The sequence below is a fragment of the Hemicordylus capensis genome, chromosome 1, assembly GCF_027244095.1.
Source record: "Hemicordylus capensis ecotype Gifberg chromosome 1, rHemCap1.1.pri, whole genome shotgun sequence".
In the NCBI taxonomy this organism is placed as follows: domain Eukaryota; kingdom Metazoa; phylum Chordata; class Lepidosauria; order Squamata; family Cordylidae; genus Hemicordylus; species Hemicordylus capensis.
In genome coordinates, this window is record NC_069657.1 from 67,333,269 (window position 1) to 67,357,347 (window position 24,079).

The following is a 24,079-nucleotide window of genomic DNA, read 5'->3' on the forward strand; positions in this document are numbered from 1 at the left end:
CCAAACTCCATTGCTATATCGCTACTGAATATACGGACAGTGTTTAGCAGTGATTCGATTTCTGACTGGGACTTTCCATACAACTTCAGATCATCGATGTACAGCAGATGGTTGATTTTACTTGATGTTTTAGATGTTTGGTATCTGAGGCCTGTTTTGTTTAGTATTTGTGAAAGTGGGGTCATGGTGATTACAAACAACAGAGGGGATAGTGAGTCCCCTTGGAAAATGCCTCTTCTAATGCTAACCTGTCGAAGTGTCTCGCCATTGATTGTTAACTGTGTACTCCACATGCTCATTGCATTTTAAATAAATATTGTAATGTTTTTGCTGACACCAGTTGTTTCTAAACATTTTAGTATCCATGTGTGAGGCAATGAATCGAAGGCTTTCTTGTAGTCAATGCATGCAACACTTAGATTGGTTTTTCTTCTCTTGCAGTTTTCTAAAATCATTTTGTCAATCAGCAGCTGGTCTTTTGTGCCTCTGGTGTTCGGACAATTTCCTTTCTGTTCAACTGGAAACTGTTTGTTAGTCAATAAGTGTTGAATCACTTCATCTGCTATTATTCCAGTTAATAATTTGAACATGGTTGGCAGGCAGGTTATCGGTCTATAATTACTTGGAACTGCACCTTTTGCTCGGTCTTTCATGATGAGATGAGTTTTCCCAGTTGTTAGCCATTGTTCAATATCACCTCCTTGCAAAATGTGATTGAACTGTTTTGATAGTTGTTTATGAAGGCTTGTTAGGTGTTTAAGCCAAAAGCCATGCAGTTCATCATCGCCTGGCGCAGACCAATTTTTAATTTTCTTTTCTCTTTCACTTATTAATTCTGGTGTTATTATTAGATCTTGCATTTGTTGGTTACATTTTTTGACCTCTTTCATCCAGCCTGCTTTTTTATTATAATCTATTGGATTGTCCCATAATTTCCCCCAGAATTGCACTGTTTCTTCTTTATTTGGTGTTTCTACGTTTCTTGCAGTTTCTCCTTCTATGCTTTGGTAAAAACGTCTCTGATTCGACTGGAACTGGAGATTCTGCCTGTGTTATGTAATTCTGGCTTCATATCTGCTAATCTTCTTTGACACTGCTGTTATTTGCTGCTTTATTATTTCCAGGACTTCTCTAATTTTCCTTGAATCTAGGTGGTATTTTTGGATTAGATACTGTTTGGTGTTTTCATTCTTCAGCTTCTTGTCTTTCATATCTTTCAATTTACTAGCATCTGATCTAAGCCTGGAGATTTTATTTTCTAATCTAATCTTCCATTTAGGTGATGTACTGCTTTCTTTTTTTACAGGTCCGCTGATTTTATATCCGAGCTCTTGTGTTGTTATTGTTGCTGCACCGTACATTAGTTGGTTTGTTTCTTGCAAATTATTGGTTGTTATTTCTGCAAGTGCAGCATTGACATCTTTTAATGCCTGAGCGAGTTGTTTTTCGGCAACTGTTTTTAGAGCTGGAAGTCGAACCCTGGTGGTTGTTTCGTTCATGTGCTCAGTTATTTTTTGCTTTAGTTCTTGTTGCTTTTCTGTTAAACGGCATTTGGGTTTTTGAGGTGAAGATACAAGGGAGGTTGCCTGGTTTTGATTTTGAAACAGTTCAGTAACAGTGGCATCCTCGATTTCCAACACCTCCTCCACCTGCGCCTGAGCAACTTCTTCAATTGGTGGTAATTCTTCTTCCATATCTTGAGCCTGTGTTGCTCTTTGCAATTCTTCCAGCTCAACTCCTGTGAATACTTTATTTCTTATTATGTATCTTCTCTGGTCTGCTAGCCTTTGTTCTGTTATTTCTGTATCTGGATACTTCTCTTTCCAAATTTGGTACATTCTTTTTAAATAACCTCTTCTAGTTGGACTAGACTTGTAATAGCAGATCATTATTTCCTTGTTGGCATTTTTCATATATTTTTTCTGGTTAAGTGATGTTTCTTTCAGTAATCTTGCAGTCTCCAGCCCTGGTTGCTCAACTAAAGGTCCTGAGTCCTGTTGCCCACTTGCCACCAGATGTCCAGGGACTATAGCACCTGGCACAGTCCTTGTTGACCTGGGCGACGACTGATCCGGTATAGATTTATTAAAGTTACATCTCACCATATTGTTGATGGGAGAGGCACTCTTTGTCTGGCTCCTCTGGTGAGACCTGTCCAGTATGGTTGGACCTCTGGCATAGCTCTCACCTTCCTCAGAGCACGCAAGCCCCACAACCACGCCAAGGTAGTGCCTCACTGGGGGGAGCTATCATTATTTATTATTATTATTATTATTATTATTATTATTATTATTATTATTATTAATTCAATTTCTATACCGCCCTTCCAAAAATGGCTCAGGTTGGTTTACACAGAGAAATAACAAACAAATAAGATGTAACTCTGTCCCCAAAGGGCTCACAATGTAAAAATAAACTGTAGGTACTGTGCTGGGGGTGGATAGGGCCAGTTACTCTCCCCCTGCTAAATAAAGAGTATCAGCACGTTAAAAGGTGCCTCTTTGCCAAGTTAGCTGGGGATAGCAATAAAAAGTGTTTTAAGTTATTAAATGCATGCTGTGCCTTGGGATTCCAGTGAAAGGGCTGGTGTTTCTTCAGCAAGTCAGTAGGGGGAGGTTAGTGCAAAAGGTTCTTAATGAAAAGGTGGTAGTTCACAAAGCCCAGGAACTGCTAGAGAGCTTTCCATGTCTGGTGTGCATACTGATCCAGTATGACTTGAACTTTGGCTGAATCCATTTTGACCCCTTAAGGGTAAACTATTGAACTTGGCAATTCCACAGGAGACAGATCAAAGGAACATTTTACCCCAATTTGGCTTACAAGTGGTGATCTTGTAACTGCTGAAGTACAGCCTTGACATGTTGTGTATGTTGTTCTGGGAAGTTTGAGTAAATGAGTATATCATCCAGATAAACAATCACATATCAGTTGAGCATATCCTGAAAAGTAGCATTCAAAAAATGTTGGAAGACTGCAGGTGCATTACATAGCCCAAAAGACATGACTATATAACCCAAATGGCCATAATGAGTGCTAAAAGCCATTTTCCATTCATGTCCTCTTGAATGTGCACAAGATCATAGCCCCCACCCCCACCCCGCCCAACACCGGCTACCAATTTATAAAGGTAAAGTTGTGCCGGTGAGTCTGTGTTGATTCCTGGCAACAACAGAGCTATGTGGTTTTCTTTGGTAGAATACAGGATGGGTTTACCATTGCCATCTCCTGCATAGTATGAGATGATGCCTTTCAGCATCTTCCTATATCGCTGCTGCGTGATATAAGTGTTTCCCATAGTCTGGGAAACAATACTAGTGGGGATTCAAACCAGCAACCTCTTGCTCTCTACGCAAGTTACTTAGCTTGGTATCCATCAATCAATCCATCCATCCATCCATCAATCAATCTTTATTATGGTCACAGACCAGCATAAAGTACATTTTAGAACCTAAATAGCAATAATTTTACACTCTTAAGACACACTACTATCATAAGATGATTTAAATATATAATATTTATTATAAAATATAAAAGACACTAAAATACATTACTAGCATAAAATGATTTAAAATATAAAAAATAGGTATAAGACTGCACTAATAATCTAGCTATGGCTGGAATAAGAGACATAGTAGACTCCGGGTACTACTAGCATAACATGATTTAACTGCGACTGCAATAAGAAGCATAGGAATAAACCATGTAGCAGTACCCTAGATCACGTTGCATGCTTATAAAATATGAAAAGATTTTATAAAATCATGACAGTCATCACTTAAAATAATGAGCTGATATGCATTAAAAGGCTATCATATAATATAAGGACATAAAAGGTACAAAGTAATATAATTAAAATCCAATATAGGCAATCAGGAATAAACCAGTAAAGTAGCAGCCAGGAAGTTGTGGGTCTATAGGTTGTTGGGCTACCACACTAAGGCAGTAGCTGTGGCTGTACTCTAGTTCATAGAGGTGGCCTCTGGGCACGCGTGGGAGGTCATCGCCTGCTGGATATTAATCACTGCCACACAGAACCTGGCAACACTGTAGGTGGCAGCAGGGTTGTTATTGGAAAGCAGCAAAGAAGTGTAAAACTGGTCCGTTCACCCAGGATAGCCATGTAATAGCGGTAAGATGAGGGAGGCATGTAGAACAGGCACTGCAGAAGAACATGTCCTGTTGCTTCTACCTGCCCTGAGCCACAGCGGCACTTGCACTCTGAGATTGGGATCTTCCTATAGCGACCTTCAAGCATGGCTGAGGGAAGCACATGGCAGCGCACCATCGTAACTTCCCTCCTGTGCTTTGGGACTTCCAATTGCATTAGATATGGCAAGGAGGCGCTGCCATCCCTGAGTCCTCCACTGACAGGGAAGTTTGGGGCCTTGCCTATGTCAAATTGGCGCTCTATATCCATAATACATTGTTTGATGAGTGCCTTGTCCGGGTCATACCCCAAGTTAACTAAGTGAAGTGGGGATACACCCAGGGACTTTATTTTATTTATAGCTGTCTGTTTCCAACTGGATTGGAAGTCATCACATAGCATTAGGGGAGCTAGGCCTGAGGGGGAAGACTTAGCTTGGTATAAATTGTTGCTGTCATCAGGTGTTTGAATATCCTGGAGATGGGGTTCAATGCATAGCACTTTTTCTGGTGATGGCATTCAGTACCTGATAGTCATTGCAGAGTCTCAGTTATTCTGATATCTTTGTCATGATCCGTTGTGCATTCACATATATTTTAATCAATAAATTTCCATAATGCAGCTAGTACTGGTTCTGACAAGAAATAAAGGCACCCTACAGGCAGCCACATCCCAGGGAGCAGGTCAATAACACAATCATAAGGCCAATGTGGGAGTAAGGTGTTGGAGTCTCTGAGACTGAAAACATTATGATAGACCATGTGTTTTCCAGGAAGTGAGTTCGTGGGCTCCTCACAGGGTTTTTACAGGGTGAACTATATTTGCCTAATTTAGAGCATTATTTCAAGGAAGCTTATATCATTGCATTGTTCTTTTCCAGTCCTTTCAGAGTAAATATTGTACTGCTGTACATACAGCAACGTATTAAATCATCCTATATAATAAAAGGCTAAGTGAGTGGCCGTGGCTTTGGAACGTTGGGGATCTGCGTCCCTGCCTCCCTGGGCTGTTCTGGGCCTGCGCGAAGCGCAGGCCCAGAAGAGCCCAAGGGACACAGGACTGCAGACACCAGTGTCCCACAGCCACGGGCGGCCATTAGCCGGTGTGTGGCGGCGGGGGAAAGTGGCCGAGGCGGCGGCAGAGCCGCCGCCTCGGCCATGAGCTGCGGCACGGCGAGAGGAGGCCGAGGCAACCAGAAGCGGCCGCCCTGAAAAAGGTGAGGGCAATGGCAGCGGGGGAAGACCGAGACGGGGGACAGGGAAGCTGGGCGAGGTGGCGGCGAAGCCGCCAACGAGGCCCCCGCCCGCTCACAGCCGTCGCCCCCGCCTGCTCACCCGCCCTCCCAGCTGCCCAAAATCACCTTCCCCACTCCCCCCCAAAAAAGATTAAGGGCCAAAATGGCCCATGAGAAGGTCGCCGCCCCCGCCTATCGCCCTCCCGCCCACCCAGCTGCCGAAGACCACCTTACCCGCTCCAGCCCGAGGGAAAAGAGAGGAGCTCACGAGCAGAGCTCCTCTCTGTGCTAAGTCACTGCTCAAACTGCCGCTATGGATGCAAAGGACGCCTATTGCGTCCATTGCGACAGTATGGGCAGCAGCTTAACACAGAGAGTAGCTCTGTTCCCGAGTTCCTCTCTTCTCCTTCGGGCTGGAGCGGGTAAGGTGGGCTCCGGCAGCTGGGTGCGCGGGAGGGCGTTAGGCGGGGGCCGTTATTCATCCACACACACCCCCCCAAAAGTATAAGCAAAATAAGGAAGAACAAAAACAGAGACAACAACAACAACAACAACAAAAAGAGAGAGGGGACAAGGGGGGAAAAAAGAGACAGAAAGAGAGAGAGAGAGACAGAAAAGACGGGATAGAAAGCTAGCGCCCGTTATCATAACAGGCTTAAAAATACTAGTAACACCATAATGCAGTTACATTTCCTTCCATTCCAGAATGAAACTTAACAAAATCAGATAATGAAATGTTTTTCTTTCTTATGTTCCTACCTCTTGAACTTCATAGCTATCAAGAGCAATTTAAGAAACTAAGTAGCTAGGAAGGTAGCAAAAAAAAGTAAAATGTTTTCTGAAACTAGAGGGAACATTTTTCTCATCTCAGTTCTAAATTCTTATAAAATGTTTTTTCTTTGAAACATTGCTCTTACACTTAGCTTGCATATATGAAAGAATATTTCATTACAGAGCTGAAAACTTAGAAATTCAGCTGATTTGTTATTCTGAAAATAGTCACCTTATTTTTTAACAAATAAACAGGACAAATACTGCCTATCTAGACCATGCAAGTCAAGGTCACTTCATGGATCAGCAAACAGTGTTAACTAATGCCAGCCAGTGGAATGCAAATGGAAAGTTTGATAGCTTTGACACCTGACACAAAGAAGAATGGAGTGCTTTCTTGAAAAAATCAATAAGAAATAGGGCAAAGCGAACATTACTGACCTCAAGCTTCACTAAATTTAGGTTAGGCCAGGAAAGGAACATGTGAATAATTGCTTTAACATCAGCTTAAATTCTGTGTAGTAGTGTATAAACAAAAGAATCCAGGATGTTAAAGATAAATAAAGAAATACAGAGGGATGACCAGGCAATTTAATCCAATATTACAGGTTTCCAATACAGGTTACCCGTTAAATTTTACAATTCAGAATATTCTAATGTTGTGAAAATCTTGAGAATGTCAAAAGTGGTTTAAAAGAACAAATCAGCAGTGCTCATTAAACTATAAAGTATTTCTCTAACCTTGAAAGCTTGCTTCTGAATGCCTCAAGGCAGTTTAAGCTCTTCATTTGATAATGGCAATGAGCATATTCACATATATTTTATAAACATTTTCTTCAGCTATTTATCTTTTAGGAAAAAGATATAATTCTAGAATTAGACTTCCTCAGGAACTTCATGCATCTGACAGTGGGCTCTAGCCCATCAACATTTATACTAAAACACATTTGTTAGTCTATAAGATGGCCATGTGAATTTCTATTGGTTTTGTTGCAAAAGGTCTATTATGCAACCTCTTCACAAACCTGCAGATGCCATGGTTACAAAATAATTCCAATACCACTACATAGGTTTGCTATTCAGACACTAAGGCAGTTCACACAGTCAAAAACAGGGTAGGACAAGTGCTCTACCCAGCTTCGGGAGTTGTGCACGCTCCTGCTTTTTGATTGTGTTTGAGCAAACAACTAGGTAGGTATGAGGAACATGTGTGTGAGAGAAGCTGATTTGGATGGTGCCGTTCTGTCCAGCTCTTATACCCAGCATTTTTAAAAGGTAGGAGGAAAAGCCGTCCTACCCAACTCCTGTCTCAAACACGATCATTCCCCTCCTCCTACCTACTTGTTTACTCACACACAGTTGAAAATTGGAAGCACACACACAGCTCCTGAAGCTGGGTAGGATGCTTATCCCAGCATGTTTTTGTCTTTCTATATTGAATGTGCATTCAGGTGTCATTGAGTGAATGTCTATACGTGCATTCATTTAAAAAAGGAACCTGGTACAAGCCCCCTGAAATTCAGGGTACAGATAAGAAGTGTACTTCTGTATGTGTGAATAATGTGAGTAGGGTGGTGCTTAAGATCAGGATGCCCATGAGCTATTATGAAAAATGAATACACTTATTTGTGGCAGGAAATCTTTTTATATTGGCATCTTAGGTTGAAATCCTAGGGAAATTTACTAGGGAGTAAGCCTCATAGAACTCAGTGGAACTTACTTCAGAGTAAACAGGCATAAGATTGCCTACACTTTCAGCCCATCAGTAAAAGGAGTAAAGAGCATCACTCCCTAACATACAGATACCTTCACATACATACAGCTTTATATTACAGTGGACTGCTGCTTCCTCTATCCAATAACCTACTGTGCTTTTGAAAATTCCAATACAGAAGGAAGCAACAGTGAGGGAGGTAACAGAAATAGTGATTTTCAATATAAAACACATTAATAATATGTTAGTCTGAAAAACATATTTCTGTTTTCTTTTTAGATCAAACTGGCTTAAAAAACCAGATGCAGATTCTGATGAACTTTTTCGAATGGTAGCTGAAGTCTTCATTCTATGGTGTAAATCACATGTAAGATATAGTTTAATGTTTCATGTTTATAATATGAATATAACAGCTGAGACATGCACACACACACACACACACTCATATTTTAATGTGGTATTTGTTTCAGAATTTCAAGAGAGAAGAACAAAATTTTGTGATTCAAAATGAAATCAACAATTTGGCATTTTTGACGGGAGACAGCAAAAGTAAGATGTCAAAAGTAAGTCAAAATGTATTTAGATATGTCCATGTGTGTTATGATTAATGCTTTATACTTTGTAACAGTAGCACTAACTGTAACAAACTCAGTTTCACTGTGAATACGTTGAGAAATAATTGCTTCTTTGTGGAAATCAGTTCTATTCACTGCATACTGTGATTTTTAAAAAAGGTATTTAATGTGACACTGCAACCTTTACAAAGAAAGAAGAATTATAAAAGTTAAGTATATGGGAATACTTTAAAAGCAGCAATAAATTTAAATAATGCAGATACTATTTAATGAAAGAAAAGTTGTGCAATACAGTACAAATTTGTCTTGATCTTTTTTCATTAATGCAGTAGACACGTTGTTTTTCATTGTACTGAAGCAAGATTATACCAGTACTGGTGTGTTTTACCAATGGAATATAACATATTTGTAAACAAGGCTGGGACTCATAAACTCAAAGGAGTATCAGAATTGTTATGGCACTTCCATTTTACCTTAAAAACTAAAATTTGGTTCACATAGTACAGGGATTTTCATAGTTGCAACCCCCTCCCCCAAAATCAACCCACCTGAAAAATGGAATATTTGATGGTGAGATATGAAAACTTCCTCCTACAGTTACATAGGAAGCTACCTATGGGTGAGTAGAGTCATATCGTTGGTCCATCTAGCTCAGTATTGTCTACACAGACTAGCAGCGGCTTCTCCAATGTTATAAGCAGGAGTCTCTCAACCTATCTGGAGATGCCAGGGAGGGAACTTGGAACTTCTGCATGCAAGCATGCAGGTGCTCTGCCCCTAAGGGAAATATCTTACAGTGCTCATACAGTATGTAGTCTTCTATCCAAATGCACACCAGGGCAGATCCTGCTTAGGAAAGGGTACAATTCCTGCTTGCTATCAAGGGCCAGCTCTCCTCCCACTGAAGAGGAGTTACATTTGAAAAAGGACAAAGTTAATTCTTGCTGAGATTACCATAGCTATTTTTTGGGAAGATGTTTACATAAACAGTTCATAATTTTCAGTAGTGGAGGATAGGGACTGAAAGAAAGAAAGGAGAAAGGTCAGAATGTTGGGAGCAGAGGTTTTAGGTAAGACGAGCTTCTTGACACAGGAACTTCTTGACATGAATGTAGCTTGTTCCTCCTACATAGACACAGATGCATTAAGCATTTTGCAACTCTCTCAAGCCAAAAGGTCTAATAACCACAGTTGTGTGTCAGATTATCTAGGCTTTCTTTTGAGGGAGGGAGGTATTGTTGAACATTCCTAGGAATCTGAAATCTAACCTTTTGATTGTCAGTTGTGGGGGTCTATACATTTGATTTGATATTCTAAGATACCCCTAGGTATGCCACTCAATTCCAGAGTATACATTGTGTTGGGAGTGCTATGAATTGTTTCTTTATGACATTAAGTATGTCAAAATGGCTAGGGCATTTCAACATTAGTTAGAAAGTTGACATTTGATATACGTGTGATCCAAGAGACACTGATCACAAGAAAAATCTAAAAATGAGATGTTTTACATGTGGTGCTCAAAACATGAGACACTGGTCTCTGGTCGAGCTAAAGTTATCTTATGTGTGACTAAGAACAATTAGATGTTATATTAAATGTGTAGTTTGGCCCTGCATGCTTGCTTCTTCTTGCTGAAATAGCAGCTGCAGTGGGGATCAGAATCAGAATTGTGGTATCCAGGGCTTTAACCCGTTCACCTTTCTGTTGTCCCAATCCATAGCAGGTCCCCTCCACATGTTATCCTTATAATAACCCTGTGTGGTAGGTTAGGCTGACAAATATGACCAGCTCACAATGAGCTTCATGCCTGAGTGGGGATTTGAACCTGGATCTCCCCAGTCATAGTCAAACTCTGTAATGGCTGAACCATGCTGACTTTATTCTTTTATTGCTTTCCAACAGCAGCTTTAATCTCTGTTATATTAATTTTAGTAATATACTGAAATATGAAGAATCTTTGTCATGATCTGACATACAGACACAATTTTGAGTATTGCACCTGAGAAATAGCCTCACAGATGGACTTCAGTAGCTCCTTGTGTCATTCCAGCCCTCACCATTTGTGTGCAGCCTATCTTGGTAGTTGGAGCATGTAACACTCAGTTCCTTTCCAACTGCCATAGTATTATCCTCATCAAGCCTTTGCTCCACGGTTCAGCTTGGTTCTTGACTAAAGTGGGGAAAGAGAAAATTATATTTGTTTGGTTTTCTTCAGCTTGATGATTGGTCTGTCTGTGGATTGCTGTTTTGCCTGATGGATGTTAAAATGTCTTGTTAAAAGTGTGAGGGTTGCAGTGTGAAATTGCCGACAACTAACTGCTATCGCTTATGCCTAATCTGTCTGGGGGAGGACAACAACACAAGCATGTGCAAAATTTGTTTGTTCTTTTCTGTTCTGCTTGAGGCCACTTTATATGATCAGGCTCTTTGTCCTCCCACCCCAATGCCCCAAAGCCTATCAACAGTAGTGACTACTTCAGAAGCAAGGCAGTCCAGGCTCAACAACACAACCACTATGGAGAGTCCACCTTGTTCATTATATACATTGGCATAGAAAACTCTGGCTCCAACACCAAACAGAGCACCGACATTGATCTTGCACAAGAAAGCAGGACAGAATGTCCTATTACGAAGCCAACTAGATCTTTTAAGCACCCTTGAGATGTGGAGCATGAGCAGTTGACACCAGATCAACCAGAGAAGCATAAGAATAAGAAAAAGCACATGGACTCCAAGCACTCCTCTCCTTCCTTGACATCAAAGAGTAAGCACTTATCAAAACTGAAGAATCACTCCTTCATATCTATAGGGTGTGGAAATACTCCATTGCCCTCAACCATGCTAGGACTTGTGATGGTGCAAGTGCCCTTCGTAATGAACTAAGGCTGATTGTGCCATTGGTGCCACTAACTGCATTGGGTATGGAGGAACAACAGCAAGCCCCTTCAACATAATTGCTAACATCAATGGCAGCAATGACAGGAGGACCTCAGGACCTCCCATAATAGAATGTACAAAAAAGTTACAAACAAAAATCCTGAGTGTTTACAGAAAGCGGCCAAAAACATCCTACATTTAATCTTAATGGTGAAATATGCTTTAAATATCTTGATAAAAAAGTTCAATGAATTAGAATAGGTTGCAAACTGGAGTTCTCAACTAGCTATTCCTCTGACTAGCTGGTATCTAACTAGAAGTTTGGCTGGGTTCCCAAGAAATTTTTATTGAAGCAGGGGGAGAGGAAAAGGCTCCAACTCCCCCCAAGGCTCACATACCATGGTTAAAGCAGAGGAATTACACCTTTTACATTTTGCTACAATAAGAAGAAACATGGTGGTCAAAGATCCCTTTTCTTTCCAATTTTCCAAAATCAGATACACCTTAAACTTGTCTAAAACCTGTATTCAGGAGTCAATAGAATAAACAGCTGCCCATTGTAAACTGCATGTGGTATGCAAAGCAAAAGGTGCTCGTGTTTGCCCACAAGCACACTTAAGTCTTGGCACAGGGTAGCAGCCTATGAGCAGACAACTAAATTCTACAGGCTTTTCCTCAACTGCCTTTTTCCTCCATCTGTCTGAGACCATTTTAACTCTTTTTTTATGCTTAACACTTCATAGAAGTTATATATATTTTCAGATCTGGTTTCCCCCCTTTTTTTCTTTTTGTCAGGACAGAACAAATGACACAACAACACCAAGACAAAACACACTCTTAAACGGTAAAACCTTACACATTCTGCTCTTCATATGAAGCAATCTCTCTCTCTCTCTTTCTTCAACTTGCCAAGTTTCCTTCCTTTCCATACTGTCTCTCCTTTCCATTTAAATTCGTTCCACATAAAAACCACTGTTACATTTCTCATACTTGGGGCACGGGTGGCCACCAGGCACTTTATTCAAGAGCGTAAAATGGCCAAATCCTAGTACAATACTTTATATCATACACTTCTTTTTCAAGGGGCTTTGCCCAAACTTATTCCAGTTTTTCAAAATACATTGTGATGGAGTACACTGTTTCCCTTTAAATGTTCCTTCCCCACTTTTTTTTTGAGTGCTCTGAGCAGTGCCCATGGCGTCGTCAAGGGTAATGGTCTCTTATGCCGCCCAGGATTCCTACTGCCGTCCTACGGTCCCCCTCTGATTTCCCTTGGGTTTTTTCTTTTTAACAAACGTCCCAATTCTTCCACCAAAACAATATCTGGTTTCCCATCTAACTTTTGAAGATCTGCCCCTTCTTGTCTCAACATTTCCCATATTTTTATCTACTAAATTTCCCAGGTCTCCTAAGATGTCTTTTAGGGCTGTATGTAATAAAAATACTAGCACAGTTTTCTGCTGGACTAACTGGGCTCCTGTGATCGCTCGCTTTGCAAAATGTGCCCAAATGTCCTGCAGAGGGAGTGTGCCTTAGTCAGTTCCTCCTGGATCAATGGGTCTTTTGTTTACACTACAATTACTTCCTCCAAAGATCTCTTGAACGGATCTCCCAGGTTTGTTACCCTCCTCTGCTAATTTAGTGGCTTCATTTATCTGACAAAACTCTCTTGGGCAAAGCGTAATCTGGCTAGTGCTGTGTCTGAGAGGTTTTGCCTGCACTTTTGTATTTCTCAAATAGCTGCTTTCTGCAGGGGTATTCAATTGAACCCCTACCACTTTATCAACCTCCTTTTGTGATTGGGCCTGGGCCAATTGGACTTCTGGATTCCTGCCAGTCTGTCAGCTGGGGACCCCCACCCCTCTACGCTTTTGGGGCTGTCACCAAACTGTTGTGTGCACTCACAAGCCTTAGCTAATCTGCCTGACTCCAATACTGGCAACACTCTTTGTTGCAAAAATTCCTCAGTGGCAAGTGCTGCTGCTGCCTCTGCAGAAGCCAGTTTGCAGTTCAACTCTGAACTGACCTAAAAAACCTGACTCTTGCAAACAGAGTCCTTAGCTTCCTTTATTTCTCTTCGTGCTAGTAACTCTTGTTCTATTCTATATGTCAAATTACTGAGCATTCTACATCCATCCTCTTTATCCTTTGGAGGAGGATAGTCTTCTATGAGACTCAATATCGGAGTTCCCACCTTCTTACGAAACATTTCCATTCTCTATACGTGCACATCAATTCAAAAACAACGGGTTCCCCCACTTTCTCTTGCATCCTAGTCCATCTGTTCAATTTTGACTATGCACCCCACCAATCCTTCCAACAGTACACCCGGGGTGACCATATCCCTCATGCCTGCATTCTCCACCAATTATGTGACCAATTATTGAGGGGTCACCTTTAATTAGGAGTACTACTTCGGATAGGCTAGTACAAGTCCAAAGAAACAGATCCCGGACACCAGCTGGATTTAATTCATCAGTTTATTGTTATACTCTAAGTATTAGCTAAACTATAGTTCGTTCATTCACACATGCATACTTACCAGCCCCACCTAAAAGTGATCAGTCTTTAATGGGGAATTGGGAGAAGCTGGAGGCCCCACAATCTTCTGTGCTTCTCAGAGAAAACCTCTGTTGATGCCTGACTTAAAAGAGTTGCCTGCCTTTGAAGCTGTTTGCTGTTCTATGTTTGCATCCATTCTTATCTTCTAATCCCAGGATCGACCATAGTCCGTGTTTTCGAGCAACTCCTTTCTGCTGTCTTCGGCACTTTATCCAGTTCTCCCTGGTCCTTTTGGGCATTTTGGTGGCGCGGTGGTAAAACTGCCGCCCTGTAACCAGAAGGTTGCAAGTTCGATCCTGACCAAGGGCTCAAGGTTGACTCAGCCTTCCATCCTTCCGGGGTCGGTAAAATGAATATCCAGAATGTTGGGGGGCAATATGCTAAATCATTGTAAACCGCTTAGAGAGCTTCCAGCTATAGAGCGGTATATAAATGTAAGTGCTATTGCTATTGCTATTTAGTTCCCTACATTTCTCATGTTTGGGGGGCTGGTATATCCTTTGCCTACTCATGCATTCTTTCAGACACACACACAGTTCCTTTTATCATTTGTTTAAACAGAAGTAAATCATTCTGTTATGTTTGCAGACAATCCTTGAAGTGGGAGCAATTCCCCTTATCAACATCAGTACATCATTGGGTTATACACGTAGGCTATAGAACTACAACATAAACAATAACTTTTAATCAAATAATTCTACTAGCTGTATTATATGTCACGTGCACACCCCTACCCTCAGGTAACCCGGTCCTAAGCCATTTAGATCTTTAAAGGTTAAAACCAGCACCTTGAATTGGGCCTAGATACAGACTGGGAGCCAGTGCAATTGACAAAGCACTGGTGTAATATGCTCAAAATGTCCAGTCCCAGTTAATAATCGTGCAGCCTTATTTTGTACCAGCCACAATTTCTGGATTGTTTTCAAAGACAGCTCCACATACAACACATTGCAGTAATCTAAGCAAGAGGTTACCAGAGCATGAGTAACTGTGGCCAAGCTATCTCTATCCAGGTACGGTTGCAGTTGGCATATCAGCCAAAGCTGATAAAAGGCACTCCAAGCCACAGAGGCCACTTGAGCCTCTAGTGACAGTGCTGGATCAATGAGCATCCCCAAACTGTGAACCTGGTCCTTCAGAGGAAGTACAACTCAATCTAGAACGGGCTGAACATCATTCACCCAGGCTGTGCAAATGCGTCACGGCAAGCTACCAAGGTTTCTAAAACATCTTGCCCAGGGCCAGATCTCAAAATGCCCTGCACCAGCCAGAAAAGTCCTGCTGGATGACATTGAGAGGATGTAATGGTGGACCAAAAAAAGCATTTCTTCTGTTCCATCACTGTCACAGAGTAGGCTTGATAATGGGCTCTAACCTGTGTTTGCTCAGACTCACCCCAAATTTTCCTCCACTTACGTTCCAGCCATCTCCCAGTTTGCTTCATCACCCTCAGCTCAGGTGTATACCAAGGTGCTCCATGGGCTCTGCTTTGCGGGATAGGGCACTATGGAGAGAACATGTCAATTGCCCAAGTCATCTCTCCGTTCCAGAGAGCAACTAGAGCTTCAACAGGAGTGCCTGCCATGCCAGCTGGAAAATCCCCCAGAGCCCTCAGGAATCCATCAGAGTCCATCAGTCTCTGAGGGCAGACCATTTTTATGTGTCCCCCACCTTTGCAGAGAGGTGTAGCTGCTAAGACTCTAAACCTCAGAAGAAAGTGATCTGACTATGACAAGGGCATAGACAACACATCCCCCACTTTCATATCACCAACATCCGGACCAAATGGGGTGGGGAGATCTAGAGTGTGTCCCAATTCATGTGTTGGGCCAACAACATGTTGGGACAGCCACATGGTTGTTATAACGGCCATTAAATCCTGAGCTGCCCCCAGACAAAGCAGCCTCAGCATTGATGCTGAAGTAATCCAGAACAATCATTCAGGGAGTGCTCAACACTACATTTGAGACCACCTCTGTGAGCTCAGGCAGGGCAGTGGGGTGGGCAGTACACCAACAGATTCTCCACTCTGTCCTGAGAGCCCAACACCAGATACAAATGCTCTGAACCAGCACTCACTTGGACAGGGCCCTCCAGCCTTTGCTGATGCTGCACTAAATATCCAGGGGGACACAGCTGGGAAAGACTAATCTCTCCCAGTTCCCCCACCCAGGTCTCTGTAATACAAACCAGGTCAACCCCTTCCTCCACAATTAAGTAATGGATAATAGATATCTTATTCTGGACTGACCTGGCATTAAACAACAATGCAGGCAGGTCAGGAACCCTCCCATTACAGAAACAACCAGAAGAAGGGATAGGAATAAGATGTTGAACCACTCTACCCCTCCTCTGATGTGAGACCCCACACCATGCCTTCCCCTACCCATAATCACTCTAATTGAAGCACCCCTTGCACTCCCCAGGTTCACATTCTCACTCAAGCACATAATTAAGACAACTCAAAACTACTCCTAGCCAGCAGAGTAGAGCCCTTCCATTTCCTAAGGGGATTCCAAAGGGGTGCCCTCCTTTGGTGTCACTCCAGTGATGACCCCGCCAGCAGCTAACTCATCAAGGGCAACATGCTCTTTTATATTGCCAGCCCAGGAAATGATGCAAGACCCAGCAGAAACTGCTGAGTCAGCACCCTGTGCCCTCCTGAGAGCTGTAGCTCTGCCACCAACATACGGCAGCAGCAAGGTTGCTCCCAAAGAGAGAGAGAGCCTCAGGGAGACAGGGGGGTCAGTTGCTGGCACTTACCACAGCCTCTACTCACCGCCTTCCAGGGCAAGATGATACAGGGCAGATGGAACACACCCTTTCTCTCTCTTCTTCCTCTCTGCTGAAACTGGTGTTCAAAAAGTTCTTCTTTTTGGCTTCAATACAACTCCAAGAGTGTTTGCAAAGTATATAATTGTGGTGGTTGCATACTTAAGAACAAGAAGCATTGGATATATCCAAATTTGGATGATTGGTCCATGGCAGCTATTTGCAAGGTCCGCCTATAAATACAGAACATTCTTGGTCTCCTGAAAGACATGGGCATTCAGATCAAATGGAAGAAATCATATTTGACAGCAGTTCACAGAATAAAATACATAGGGGCAATCCTAAATTCACAGGGCCAGAAGACTTATCCTCCTCAAGAAAGAATTATAGCAATAGTGGAGTTAGTGAGTAGTTCACACAGAATCTGAGGCTACTGGGTTTAATGGCATCCTGCAACTCAACAGTACGATATGCGAGGTTTTGGATGTGCTCATTAAAATGTGGTTTCTGCAAGTATTCAGGCCCAATATCAGTGACCAGTGCAAGTTCTTAGATTTTATACTCTAAGGATAGATTACTTTCCAAGTTCTTGGATTTTACTGTCCAAGGATTTTACACTCAATTCAATAGTGGGCAAGGGAAATAAATCTCAGCAGAGGCATTCCCTTTCAGCCACCAGTATCTTTGTAACAATGACAACAGATGTGTCTCTAACAGATTGGCAGGGTGTACACTACAAAAACCAAAGAGCTCAAGGTTTTTGGAACAGCTGGCTGAGAAGTACACATGATAAACTTCCTAGAACTTATGGCATCCTTCCTAACCTTAAAGTCCACTATTGCAAGGCAACATCGAGAACCATGTCACATTGATTGATGGAGTTAATAACACTGGCCTATAGGAAACAGTGAGTGAAACCCCTGCTATCTAAAAAAGCACACTCCACAAGTTCAGTGCTCATGTCAGCTGATTCGAAGAGTCGATACCATCAAGAGCTGCATTTCCAAAACTCCTTATCATAGTCTTATGCACTGATCCATGACTCCCATCTTCTTTCAAAGAATCTGGAACCATTCTCCTGTTAGTGGCTTGGTCAACCCATCTGCTATCATGTTGAGTTGGGCAGTATGTCAGCTTAACTAGCCCATTCTCTTGGGTTGCTGGTGCTAAGAGTCGATGCCATCAGGAGCTGCATCTCCAGCACAGCTGACATTTGTAAGATGTCAACTTGGGCGTATGAAAAGCCTTTCATTAAACATTATGGACTGGACATTCACAATGCAGCGGAGGCAACTTTGGTCAAGCGGTGCTGAAGAAAGTTCTACAGTAGCAGCACTGCACCCACCTACATGGGTAAGCCAGCCGGTCACCCAATATTATTGTGAATGTACAATTAATCACAAGAAAGATAAAGAGTTTGCTTAACTGTAACTGATGATCTTTGTGTGATCTGTGTACATTCACGTGGCCTGCCTAACCTTTCCCACTGCAGTATGTTACTTACCTGTCTCACTTACCTACTAAGGATTACTGCAAGGCTGCTCATTATTTCAGGACAGTCATCCAGGAACTGAGAATTACACATTCCAACTGCCAAGATAACAGATGTGCTGCACTCAAAGGGCGGGGCTGGAGCACCACGAAAACCTAAAGAAGTCCATCTGTGGAATTACTCATAGGTGTAATACCCAATATTGTGAATGTACATGGATCACTCAAAGATCATCAGTTCAGGTAAGCAACCTGTTTTTATGCTTGTAATTAAACAATAAACACATGATCAGGTAACATTTACTCACATCAGAAGAGGCGGTCTGTCACTCATGGTAAATGTACCAATGAATTGGTAATAATATCAGTTATGTGTTGGTGAAGCTCTTACTATAACTAATATTGTAATTTGTGACCACAACATAGCATTATACATTTTTTAAACCACATATTTGAAAAAGCACATTCAAAATTCTCAAAGCTTTAAAAAGGAGTGTATTTGAGTCCACCAAATCATTATACACTTTGGAGAATCATATTATTACTATGTTTTCTCAACATCTAATACATACACTTAAAAGTATCATGAATGAATGAACAAATGAATTAATAACTTTATTACAATCAAAGAGCAGCAACAGTACAAACTACATAAACTGTGAGCAGCTTTAAATAGAGGTTAAAAAGCATAAAAGGTATACACCATATAATAGCAATGAACCAACATATTAAGAACTATTAATGTCTTTTAGTCTTTCCACCATTAGAGGGACCCATCGTAACTGGGTGGTTACGATGCAGACATATACAATTTGGCTACATTATGAGTGATGGCAAACTGCTTATTCGATAAAAGAAGAGAGGTGTAAAATTCATCCTAATGACCCAGAAAATTTATTGAAAGAAGTGTAATTCACTTAATATGTAAATCACTATTAAAAGCACAATAAGGTAGGACATGCCCAACTGTTTCAATCGCTGCTGATCCGCAGTGTCAGATACCTTCTTCATAAGGGATGTTGCTAAACCTGTTCTCTAACAAAGCAGAGGAGAGCTAATCTTTGAGAGGAGAGCTGGTCTTGTGGTAGCAAGCATGACTAGTCCCCCTAGCTAAGCAGGGTCCACCCTGGTTGCATTTGAATGGGAGACCACAGGTGAACACTGTAAGATATTCCCCTCAGGCTCTGGGAAGAGCAGAAGGTTCCAAGTTTAATATCAACTTTGCAGGCACACTGGAGCGCCTCACAGTTATCAAGACCTGCTGAGTCGAATGGACAGGCCCAGCAGTCGCTCCATCCACTACCATCACGGCCATGCAGGGGAGAGGCAAGGCCTGTTCGGCTCACCCCCTGGCCCACCCACCCCAGCCACCACACCTTGGCCATGCACATGGCAGCTTACATTAGGAACATAGGAAGCTGCCATATACTGAGTCAGACCATTGGTCCATCTTGCTCAGTATTGTCTACACAGACTGGCAGCAGTTTCTCCAAGATTACAGGCAGGAATCTCTCTCAGCCCTATCTTGGAGATGCCAGGGAGGGAACTTGGAACCTAGATGCTCTTCCCAGAGCGCTCCATCCCCTGAGGGGAATATCTTACAGTGCTCATGCATCAATTCTCCCATTCATATGCAACCAGGGCAGACCCTGCTTAGCTAAGGGGACAAGTCATGCTTGCTAACACAAGACCAGCTCTCTTATAAGGGGGGGAAACTGAGGTTGGGCGCAGTGGGGCAGAAGCTGGGCGGGCACGGGGTGGCTGCTGGAGGCCCCCTTGGCCATTTGGAGTTCCCCTAGACCTTGGAGACCACTGACCAGGGCCCCAAGGTCTGCAGGTAAAAGTGCCTCTGCTATTCCAGAGCTAAAAAGCTATGCAAAGTTCTAAAGTGCTTGCAATTAGATTTCACTATTGGCTCACCTATTTTCCATGCATTGATATGTGTAATGGATGTCTAGATGTGCATTTAGACCTTTTTGGTGTACATTAGTATATATAAATAGAAAGAATAAAAGTAGCTTCAGTATACATGTGGAGCTAAGTACACATGGAGGCTATTTTCACGACCAGCAAAAATTGGGCTAGGAGAGCCTAGCTTGATTTTTGCTGGTCGTGTAAACCACTGGGTTCGCAGGCAAGCCCAGTGGTTTACAAGCAGCTAACCTGCTTGTGAAGCCCTCCCCTTTGCCCAGGTTAGTGAAGCGAGTGCTCCGCTAACCGGGGTTTCCGGATCGTGTGTTGCCGCAGCACGGCTCTGTGCTGCTGCAACTCACAAGGAGACCCCCGACTGGGAGGCTAAAAAGCAGCCTCCCGGCTCGGGGGGGTCTCCAGCATGCTCTGCACACTTGCGCAGAGCATGCTGGAACTCCCAGGGGCTGCGTGGCCTCCAAACTCCCAAGCCTCCGCTGGCTCTGTGACAGAGCCGGCAGTCATGTGGGCGGCCGATCCGGCCACCCGGGGAGGGCTTAATGATCATCTGCGTGGAGAGAGGGCTTAGCCCACTCTTCCCGCAAACCCTCTGGAGGCGGGTCTCACCAATTGTGAGACCCACCTCAGAGGCTTTCATCTTCTGTTTTCTCAGGAGAAGAATTATTTGTGCATTTGGATAATTCACTTTCATAGTTTAAAAGGATGATCCTGCCCCATTGGGTCTAAAATGTCTGTATGAATAGCTGTCCTTTTCTTTGTAATATATGAGCTGAACTATTCTTCCACAGTGCTAGACTTATTGGTCACTTGAAAATATACCTTATGCCCAACAATTTGCTGAGACTTTTCTAAGCACACAATGTTCATTTGTTAGAAATTCTTAAATGCATTTTAAGCATATTTGCCACAATGGAAATTGAAAATAAGGATAATTACAGGCACCTAGTGGCTCAAATTCTTCACAACATTAGGAGGGTGGAACAAGAGCTCCACCCTCACACGGAGACAGGACACTAGCTGCAGTCAACTTGCTGTGCAGCCCAGGGTTTGGGGAGGGGGACTGGGAAGCAATGTTCACTTATCTCCCCTCTCTATCATCGAAAAAACCTTGCTTTCCACTGGAAATATGTCCCTGAGAGTTGTGCAGTCCTCAAAGACATATTTCTGGCAGTGAGCAAGGCTTTTTCAGGGAAGAAAGAGATGCAAAAATACTTCCCCATCCTCTTCCCCACATGCTTGGATGCTTAGCAGGTCTTCAGAGCAGCTAGTGTCCTGGCTTCCTGTGGAGGCAGAGCTCTTGCTCTGTCATTTTAATACAGTGAAGAATGTGGGCCAGAATCTTTTATTTCTTGCTAACAGAATATTTAAAGTAATATATACACTTTATATATTTGCTCTGTGCTGTGAAACCTGTTTCCTGTTCTTAAATCTTTCCTGGTTAACCCTTCTGCTTGTTGTGTAGTACTGTAGTTCAGTACTGCATTTTTGTTGCATTATCTTTAATGGAAAGTTTCAGACTTCTATTTTATTATGTGCAACAGCATGTAAATAAGCCTGTACATGCATATAATAATGAAATGTGAATACTATATCTATTTGACCAAAATTTCTGTCCCAATAATATTTTTGCACTTTTTACAATATCAAAGTATTTTCATATGATGGGGGGAGGGGTGGAGAGATATCAATGAACATGCTGTATTATTTTGAGCAATTATAAACTGAAATACAAGACAAAACAATTGTCAACAACAAGGCACTCTTTGTTGTGGGTGTTGTTCCTGACATGTAAGTAAGAGGCAGATTTTCAAAAATAATCTTGAAAGGCTGGATTAACTCATATCCTGTATTATTGGGTAAATTGTGACCCTGGGTGTGTAAATCAGAAGGTACCATGCAAACCATTGCACTCTCAGGTACGCCTTTCCAGAATATTGTTAACTGCACTTGGTATACAACATATCCACAAGTATGGCCATGTACCATATTTCTATTATTAATAAAAATATGACACTGGTTAGAAAAACACCCCAAATTGTTTCCAGTGGGATAGTCTCCATTCTAGCCCAATGTTAAGTAAATTGGGAGGAAAACCACTTCTAATTGCATGGAAATTCTCTGTTGGAGTAGTTTCTATACCAGAGTAATGTTAGGTCAATTGGGAGGAAGAATACTCCAAACTGCATGGATATTCTCTATTGAGGTATTTTCTTTCTCAGCAAAATGTTAATTTATTTGGGACAGAAGATCAAGTCGTGTTTCTCTTTGAAAACTCTCCCCCCACCCCACTTGCAAGCTCAATTGACTTTGAAAGATGATAGTGTCTGACCAATATGTTGAGACAATGCATAGTTCTGTGCTCCCTAGTTTGGGAAGATGAAACCAACCCCTTGTAGAATATCGGATATTCTGGAAAGAGTAAATAATCCAAAAGCATCTGACCTTGCCGAAGCAGTGATTTTTAGCTATCAAAACAAAGGTAGGAGGATCACAACCATTTGGGCCCTCTGTGCAGGCCCAGACCGCACTGTAATGGAGGTCACACCTGTGCAGAGGCCCGAAGCCAGCCACAGTTATACCTGGTCCTGCTGGAGGATCGCCCATTGCCATCCCCTGCCACGGCCACCATCTCCCCGCTGCGATGGGCAGCGCAATGTAGCAGCAGATTGCCAGGCACCATCACTGCCATCCCCACCATCCGGGCCTCTGCCTGCTGCTGCCATCGGCTTGTGTTCTTGCTTACCGATAAAGAAATGACATGTTTACATCCCCTCCCGGCTGCCGTTTCTTTCTGGCAAAGCTTTTAGAGCATTTTTCATCCCATCCCCCACCAGAATTACTGCTGCCGAACCCTTACTTGTAAAAAGGAATCCTTGCCAGATTCCCCTTTACAAGTATGCCTCTCAAGCCAGTTCACGAGCAGGTTTGGGGGGCTCAGTGGTTGGACCTGGGGACAGCTCAATCAAACCTGAGTCTCCTGGTTCAGTTTGAATTCAGCTCGAATTCGAATCGAACCAAACCAGGACTTTCAGTTTTGTGCACATCCCTATCCATCCCCAGCACAGCATGCCTCCAGTGGCTGTTGCTGATGTCTGTCTTATGTTTCTTTTTTAAGATTGTGAGCCCTTTGGGGACAGGCAGCCATTTTATTTATTTGTTTGTTTGTTTGTTTATATCTATGTAAACTGCTTTGGGAACTTCTGTTGAAAAGTGGTATATAAATATTCGTTGTATTGTTTTGCATCCCTACTCCTGCTGGGATAGAGCCCAACATAGGGGCTGGGATGGAATTTGGTTCCAGGTGGAGCGAGCGAGCAGATGTTGAGGTGAGATGCATGGCACTGAACAGTTTGCTGAACCTCACTCACTTGCCAGTGAATATGCTGAGGTCATGGGTTACATGACAGGCAGAACTGGCAGGAAATGGTCTAAAATTACACAAATAGTCCAGGAGGGGAAAAGAAAGCATTCATTCCTTTTTGCCTTCTAATGCCTCAGAAATAAACAATAACAACTCTGCCTAAGTAAAAAAGAAGAGCCACATCAGCCCAGTTTTCCTGAAGATGTCCTTTGAGGAGAGCAAGCTTTCACATTCAGAACAGATTTCTAAGGAAGAACCACAAGATAGACTGTATCCATTTGTTTGATAACATGCTGAGTGAAGTGGCTGAAATTTTAGAACTAAAACTATCAAGACCAGATGAACATATGAAGCTACTTTATACTGAATCAGATTATCAGACCATAGATCCAGGTCGGTCTACACTGACGGGGTAGTGGCTCTCTTGTGTTTCAGATGGGTCTTTCCCAGTTGATGCCAGGGATTTAACTTGGGGCTTAATGCATATAAAGCATGTGCTCTGCCACTGAGCTATAGCTTATTTCCTCCCACATACATTGCCAGCATTATCATAATCCTCTCCATAGGTATTTTCTGGAGAGGTGGAACAGAGGTGGCTGTGCTTCAATTACACTGTCGTGCTAGTTTAGCATATATTGTTTGTATG

General features: G+C 42.5%; 1 protein-coding gene across 23 annotated transcripts in view; it reads left to right on the forward strand.

Moving 5' to 3' along the window:
* RYR3 (ryanodine receptor 3) overlaps window positions 1-24,079 on the forward strand; it is a 644,727-nt gene that overhangs the window by 487,199 nt on the left and 133,449 nt on the right. For all 23 annotated transcript variants that reach the window (XM_053280309.1, XM_053280347.1, XM_053280383.1 and 20 more), the window contains 2 exons: window positions 8,146-8,233; window positions 8,337-8,429. In XM_053280309.1, coding sequence (XP_053136284.1) covers window positions 8,146-8,233; window positions 8,337-8,429 — 181 coding nt within the window. The remainder of the gene's footprint in view (window positions 1-8,145; window positions 8,234-8,336; window positions 8,430-24,079) is intronic.